At 55.1% G+C, this 7,072-nt stretch overlaps 3 protein-coding genes across 3 annotated transcripts in view; 2 read left to right on the top strand and 1 right to left on the bottom strand.

The window, feature by feature from the left end:
• Nucleotides 1-738, top strand: part of PTSG_06863 (uncharacterized protein) — a 2,137-nt gene extending 1,399 nt beyond the window's left edge. Inside the window, exons 3-4 of the mRNA XM_004992208.1 lie at nucleotides 101-198; nucleotides 390-738. Of these exons, the coding sequence (XP_004992265.1) occupies nucleotides 101-198; nucleotides 390-532 (241 nt within the window). The 3' untranslated portion in view covers nucleotides 533-738. The remainder of the gene's footprint in view (nucleotides 1-100; nucleotides 199-389) is intronic.
• On the bottom strand, nucleotides 685-2,820 carry PTSG_06864 (iron sulfur assembly protein 1). The gene is made up of 5 exons (XM_004992209.1): nucleotides 2,776-2,820; nucleotides 1,890-2,096; nucleotides 1,698-1,751; nucleotides 1,303-1,458; nucleotides 685-1,114 (listed from the first exon to the last, which is right to left on the bottom strand). Exons 2-5 carry the CDS (start codon nucleotides 1,989-1,991, stop codon nucleotides 1,010-1,012), a joined length of 417 nt encoding a protein of 138 aa, XP_004992266.1. The 5' UTR covers nucleotides 1,992-2,096; nucleotides 2,776-2,820; the 3' UTR covers nucleotides 685-1,009.
• A 152-nt stretch (nucleotides 2,821-2,972) lies between these two features.
• The window catches only part of PTSG_12496 (uncharacterized protein), a 5,951-nt gene continuing 1,851 nt past the window's right edge, over nucleotides 2,973-7,072 (top strand). Inside the window, exons 1-11 of the mRNA XM_004992210.1 lie at nucleotides 2,973-3,259; nucleotides 3,546-3,720; nucleotides 3,908-3,959; nucleotides 4,124-4,241; nucleotides 4,532-4,681; nucleotides 4,932-5,060; nucleotides 5,407-5,490; nucleotides 5,768-5,843; nucleotides 6,094-6,155; nucleotides 6,353-6,418; nucleotides 6,572-6,866. Of these exons, the coding sequence (XP_004992267.1) occupies nucleotides 3,158-3,259; nucleotides 3,546-3,720; nucleotides 3,908-3,959; nucleotides 4,124-4,241; nucleotides 4,532-4,681; nucleotides 4,932-5,060; nucleotides 5,407-5,490; nucleotides 5,768-5,843; nucleotides 6,094-6,155; nucleotides 6,353-6,418; nucleotides 6,572-6,866 (1,309 nt within the window). The 5' untranslated portion in view covers nucleotides 2,973-3,157. The remainder of the gene's footprint in view (nucleotides 3,260-3,545; nucleotides 3,721-3,907; nucleotides 3,960-4,123; nucleotides 4,242-4,531; nucleotides 4,682-4,931; nucleotides 5,061-5,406; nucleotides 5,491-5,767; nucleotides 5,844-6,093; nucleotides 6,156-6,352; nucleotides 6,419-6,571; nucleotides 6,867-7,072) is intronic.

Below are 7,072 nucleotides of genomic sequence, written 5' to 3' on the forward strand. Positions count from 1 at the left end.
CACACACACACACACACACACACACACACACGCACACACACACACACACACACACACACACACACACACACACACACACACACACACACAATGTTTGCAGCTGGGCGACCGCCATCAAGCAGACGTCTTCTCTCACGTCGTCTGCGTTTGTTCGCTTCGGTGCCGTTGTCATTGCGGGCACACTCCTGCCGCTGTTCGGTGAGTGGCAGAGGAGGCGGTTGCGGTGGGAAGTATCATCGCTGTTGTTGAGTCACGTTACACCGCAGCCAATACACATTCCCGTTTTCATACACACACACACACACATACGCACACACACACACACACACACACACACACACACACACACACACACACACACACACACACACACACACACACACCAAAAGGGCTGCACGGGGCTGTGATGGGGATTGGAGCGTTGCTTGCAGGCTTCAGCACAGAGGCGATGACGGTGGTGTGGACCACCAGGAACCTGCGACTCACACTCCTGCGCCGCAGCAAGGCACACGCCCCGCTCGACGCGCCGTAATCACACCACCATCACAATTCACACTCGCACCTCTTGACAAAACGCACGCTTCCAAGCTAGATCGTACAATCACACACGCGCACGCGCGCGCGCTCTCTTTTCTCTCTCTCTCTCAAACACACACTGAGCCCTTGTAACCGAATGATGATAAATGCAATCGATATCGTTTAGTGTTATCTGATCCATTAAAGCACCTCACGCACACACACACCTGAGCACAGCCCGCACAGCGAAAGCAATCAGCACTGGCGTGCGTGGCACAAAACAACCATAACCAAGGAGGCGGGTGTCAATTAAAAGCACAAGGGCGAGTCACCGTGAAGTGGTGAACACGGTGGGGGACAATAGTGGGCGTCGTGTGGGTAGAGTATGCAACACGGCATGACAAAAAAGCGCGCAACAAGCGCACGGCTGGCGGTAACGGTCAAAGCGGACAGTGGTTTGGTGGACAATCCATATGGGTAGGGGGTAGGCGAGCTAGAAGAAGAACGATTCGCCGCAGCCACAGGTGCCTTTCGCTTGCGGGTTCTCAAACACAAATCCTTCGGCCTCATCGCCTTCGCTAAAGTCCATCGTCGAGTGCTGCAGGGCAGTTGAGTGAAAGGCAAAGAGATGAACGGATATAGGTGGATGTAGGTTGAATAAGTGAGTGCAGTCAGGGTGTCGTTGGTTGGAGGAAGGCGCAAAGGGTATGAGGAGCCACGTACACAGCAGCTGCAGTCGCGCGCACATGCACATGCACACACACGCACACGTACATGCGTGCTTACCAAGACACGGAGGATGGCACCAGAGTCCACAATGACCTTGACACCGTGTTGCTCGATGACCTCGTCAAACTTCTTCGCGTCCTTGTCGTATGCGTAGTCCAGGTGGAATGAGTTGCCTGTGCATCCTCTGTCACGTACGCTCACACGAAGGCCGACCTAACAACAACACAACAAAGAACGCATTGAAGTAGGTGAGCCAAAGAAGGGCTGTGGGATGTCCACAGAAACTGGGTGCTCTCGCACACACACACAGACATACACAGGCAAGCACACATACACAGAGACAGAGACAGGCAAGCACACATGCACAGAGACAGACAAGCACACATGCACAGACAGACAAGCACATGCACACACACACACGCATAGAAGCATACAAGCGCATGCCGCCTTACCGCATCTGGTTTGTCTTTCAAGAGGGTCTTGATTCTGTCTGCAGCGGCCGGGGTCTTGTGGGTGTGGCAACAAGGCAGCGAGTGGAGAGAAACACGGATGAGAGACGGGTGAGCGCAGGATATGAGAGCATGGACCCAAAAGAGCAGGCACATCCGCAAGTCACATGACACCACAATTGTTCACCCGCTCACCACTTGAAGCACGGCTTTTGGCGCGCGGGCCTTTGATGGCTTGGTGACGGCACGCAACGGGATGGCAGACATATGCCTCAATGCCCTGTACACCTGGGACATCTTGGCGCTGCGAGTGGCTCGAGGAAGCTCAAACGAAACAAGCACGAGGAACGGTGGTAGGCGGGCAACAGCCAGGGGTCGCAAAAACCAAACAGCAAGGAGTGCCTGCTAATTGGGATGGGTCGGTGGTGGCAGTCGTCGTGAGAAGGTGCGGTGCAAGAGAGAACAAGCAAAACACGCACCGTCGCAGAGGGTGAAGAAGAGGAGGAATAGTGGGAGGAATAGTGGGAGGAGGAGCTTGCCAACAAGGGAGACGTTGATGAGGGCGATAAGAGATGGGAAAGGATGTTGAGAGGAAAGAAGGAAAGGGGGTGTCGCACAGAATACTATGGCAACGACAACGGGAAAGAAGAAAGTGTCGTGCCGACTTTCGCCATGCGCACGAGGCGGCGACTCGAGTGGCCCCAAGCGAGTGCCCAGACAAAACGCCTGGGCGAGTGCAAGGCCGCCGCCGCCAAGTGTAAATATGCCACGATTGTAACACGCAGATAAAACGGGGTCAAAGAGAAAGCGAAGCACTCAAGAGAAGAGGAAGGAAGGAAGGCAACAAACAAACACCGCATGGCGGGTTGCTGTTGTCTTCCTGTTCCTCTCCGCTGTGTTGTGCTTCATCTAGCTGCACTGACTAAACCGTGGGCTGACAACGAAAGGAGGAAACCAAGTGAAGAAAGCGAAACAACAAGAGAGAAGAGAGAGGGGGGAGCGACGAATAGAGAGGGATGGAACTCAAGCCATGAGGAGAGAGAGGAACCAGCTGTAGCGCTGCACGCACGTTGCCGCTCACCTCTGGTTGTTGATGGACGGATGGTATCTGAGGTTGGCGTGCAAGGATGGGGAAATGGCAAACGTTGTTGATTTTTTCGCTGCCACGCACGCAGGCGCACACTGTTGCTTCTTGCGTAGTTGCACGTTTGCATTCGTGTAGACGATGTTTTGCACACAACTTCCACGGAATTTCTCTCGCCAATTATTCGTGTTAGTCTTGTTTTCTGTGCTGAATTTACGCACACTTTGTGCTGTCGTGACCTGTGCATCGTCGCGGACGCTGCTCTCTGCAACTGCCCGGCCGTGCCGTGCTCTGTGCCCGACCTTCCTTGCACTCACTCGACTGCTGTTAGCAAGCCACATCCCTCCCACCCACACTCGACACAAAAACAACAACAATAATGGCTGGAAGAAGTGCAACGGAGCTCGGGTCGGCGCTGTTCACGGTCCTACGCGAGGCAAACAGCCCAGAGAAGCACACGGATGAAGCCTTTAACAACCTGGTGCGTTACACACGTGTGTGTTGCATACACACGTGTCTGCGTGCCGTGTGTGCATACGCGTGTCATGTATCATGTGTCATGTGTCACGTGTCATGTGTCTGTGTGTTTTTGCGTGCGTGGTGTGACCATAGGCCCATACTTTCCACGTTGTGTAACATGTATCACTCTGACTGCCCCTTGTCACCGCCTTCGTCGTGTCCCCTTTCTCCCTCACTCCACTACTGCTTGTCTGTTTCCCACATCGTGTCACTGGTGCAACCATTCGCATACACGCACACTTTGTCAGTTGGAGTATGCGTTTGCCAACATCCACCTGCTGCGCAACATGAACGAGAAGCAGCGCATTGCTGCAGTGTGGCACTTGGTTGAGCTCGGCGGCATCCCCTTGATTGTCAATGCCCTCCAACCCGCCCACAAAGCCATGAGCATGGGCATGACCCTCATGGGCATGCTCTTCAAAGGTATCAGCGCACACCTAATCGAGGGTGATCGCGCGCGTGCGTGTGTGTGTGTGTGTGTGTGTGTGTGTGTGTGTGTGTGTGTGTGTGTGTGTGTGTGTGTGTGTGTGTGTGTGTGTGTGTGTGTGTACTCCTGCACGATGATGGGCTGCAGCTCACCGTTGCCACCCGTGTTGCTCTTCTGTAACAGATGAAAACCTGCTGTCTCACAAGCTGGGGCGACTCATTCTGACGAACAAAAAGTGAGCACGGCGTAGCATTCTTGAAATGGTGAAGCAGGTGCACCTGCCACCTCCGTACAATTGTGGGACTGATACTTGCAGCACCTCACACACGGAGTGATCATGCGTGCACTGTTGGTTTTGTCGATGGTGTGTCCGCGTGGCCGTTTTCTGCTCCACGCCAGGTTCTTGCCGGCAATTGAGGCTGGCATGCAGCTTGGTCGCGATGAGATGATGCCGCTTCTTGTGTGCCAGGTCCTCCACAACGTCATGCGAACCGCTTCAACCCAGCACTTGAAGGAGGTGTGTGTGTGTGCGTGTGTGTGTGTGTACCTTTGTGTGTGTGTGTGTGTGTGTATGTGTGTGTGTGTGTGTATGTGCTTCTGCGCTTCTGCGCTTCTGCGCTTCTGCGCTTCTGCGCTTCTGCGCTTCTGTGCTTCTGTGCTTCTGTGCTTCTGTGTGTGTGGTTGCTCTCCTGAAGCAGCCTGACGCATCAGTCTGCTCCCCTCGCTTCCTCGTCTGCTCACAAACACACACATACACATACATACACACACACTCACACACAAACACAAACACATATGGGCGCGTAGATTGCGGAGCACGGGAGACTGGCGAAGCAAATGCTGTTCCTGATGCAGCACAGCTTGGAGACGCTCAAGGACTGGCGGCTCACATATGTCACCGTGGACATGATTCTTCTCCTGGAGATTGCAAACGCCCACGAGACACTCGACAAGCTGGTGCGCACGTGTCAGCCGTGGTCTGGTGCATTGTAGCTGCGCTAGCAACAGCTGTACGGTACACCTGCATGCTGTTTTGCTCTCCTACACACTCTTGCACCAACACGCACACAGGCGTGCACTCACGCAACCACAAGCTCACACACACTCACTCACACAGAGCACGTGCATGCACTCACCCACTCAACCCACTCACCTTTTCTCACCTCACCTCACCTTACCTCGCTTCACCTAACCACCGCCGTGTCAGAAACACTATGACGCGATGATGGTACTGCTTGAGAAGAAATACCGCCCTGCCCTGACGGAGCACGCCCCGCTCCTCAACCGCTGCCTCGCCACCCTCTTCCTCTGGTCCATGCGCTCCAGGCACTCAAAGGTGCGCACAGCCTGTGAGTGCGGGTGTGTGAGTGAGAGTGAGGTGTATGTGGTTTTCTGTTGTCGTCTGGTCGTGTGTCGCTCTGTGTGTATGTGTGCCAACGGTTGTGGCGTGCTTGGCCTGTCATTCAAATGCACGTGCCCCCATGCACCTGCTCCTCTTCACACACACACACACACACACGCACGCACGCACACACACACACACACACGCACGCACACACACACGCACGCACGCACACACACACACACACACACGCACGCACACACGCACACACACACACACGCACATGCACATGCACGTGAACACGAATGCCTCTCATACCCCAGCCGTTGTCGCTGTGCAGGACGAAGCGCTGCAGGCGCGGCGGCAGGAGCTCTTCCGCCTCATTGCTGCGCTAAAGGAGGACCTCCCAGAGGCGTTTAAGCAGGTGAGCGCGCTCGGTGCGGTCCCCATTAGCTGTACGTCATGTCATGTGAGGGTTGACTGCTTGAGCTGGGCGCTGATGTAGCAGCCGGAAGCCACAGACATAACCAAGTGAAAGGGGATGCGCTTAGCGTGGCACGATGATGATGTGGTTTCTGCTCAGCACCCCGCCTTGTGTGGTACGACTGCGTTGTGTCGCCCCCTTGTCCTTTCGTCTTCGCACGTTCTCATTCCTCTCCTTGTTCCTCTCCTTGGTATTCCTCTGCTTCTTCCTCTTGTAGCCGGAGGAAGTGGACGGCAAGTCGCCCCCGTCGTTCCACCAAGCTGCCACCACCGTCAACCTCTGCATCGCTCTTGGTGCGGTTCACGCATGCCCACAATTGGTTGTCGTGATCGCGCGTAGCTCTGAGAGTATGTGTGTGTGTGTGTGTGCGTGTGTGTGTGTGTGCGTGCGTGTGTGTGTGTGTGTGTGTGTGTGTGTGTGTGTGTGTGTGTGTGTGTGTGTGTGTGTGTGTGTGTCGTTCGTCGTGCTTCACGTTTGCTGTAGAGTGGGTGCCCTCACCTTCACTCACCTTCACTCACCTTCACTCACTCGATGGCTGTGCAGACGAACTGTCAAAGGGCGACGAGTCGCACGCCCTCCCGCTGCACCTCACCGTCAAGTCTCGGGTTCGTCGACACGCGTCTTCGTCGTCGTTGTCGCTGTTGTTTTACACTCCAGTTCCCCACAAATTGCCTTTGTTCTCCCACTTCCCCACTAGCACGATCAAGTCCACCTCCTGTACACCTCTTCGTCTTCACCTGCTGCTTGCCCGAGGCTTTTTCCATCACGTCATCTCACGTGCGCATGCCTCGCTTGCCTACAGATTCGCAACTGGGATGCCATTGAGCGAGAGGCGGAGCAGAAGGTCCGCTCTCCCGACTTCAAGAAGGTTTGTTGCACCAATCCAGCCACTTGTGGTTGGCGCTCGCCCATGTCCTTGCCTCCCCCCCCCCAAACAACAAAACGGACATGGTGTGTTGTCTCTAACTGCCACACACACACATGTTCTCACTGCAAACGCATGCTTGCCTGGTTTCCCAAGATGAGCATGAAGCAGGCTGGGCAGGGCGACAAGGACAAGGAGGCAGCGCCGGTTGTTGAAGTGAGCAGTGACGAGAGCAGTGATGACGGTGACAGTAGCGATGATGACCATGAGGGTGATGGCGTTGATGAAGAGCAGGGAGCAAGCAGCCGGAAGCGGCAGATGAAAGCCAAGGCGCCGCCGTCAGCAAAGGGCGATAAGGCGCCAAGCGCAACAGATGAGGGCTCGAAGCAGCAGCAGCCGGCACCTGCCCGCTCTGAACAGGCCAGCCAGCCTTCGCCAGAGGTGCAAGCAGGTAACAGCAATGATAGCATGCGGTGATGATGCATTTGGTTTTCCGCCTGCGAATATTTTTTCCACCGTCACTGCAGCTGTGCGTTGTTATACACACACACACACACACTCACTCACTCACACACGCACACACACACACACACACACACACACACACACACACACACACACACACACACACACACACACACACACACACACACACAC

Source organism: Salpingoeca rosetta, assembly GCF_000188695.1.
Source record: "Salpingoeca rosetta unplaced genomic scaffold supercont1.17, whole genome shotgun sequence".
In the NCBI taxonomy this organism is placed as follows: domain Eukaryota; class Choanoflagellata; order Craspedida; family Salpingoecidae; genus Salpingoeca; species Salpingoeca rosetta.

Bases quoted from the DNA above. Each gene is read 5' to 3' on its own strand.
- PTSG_06864 (XM_004992209.1), bottom strand. From the start codon at position 1,991: ATGTCCCAGGTGTACAGGGCATTGAGGCATATGTCTGCCATCCCGTTG. The intron at 1,459-1,697 runs GTAAGGCGGCAT...TGTTGTTGTTAG, and splicing joins TGAAAGACAAACCAGATGCG to GTCGGCCTTCGTGTGAGCGT. The intron at 1,115-1,302 runs GTAAGCACGCAT...ACTGCCCTGCAG, and splicing joins GTGCCATCCTCCGTGTCTTG to CACTCGACGATGGACTTTAG.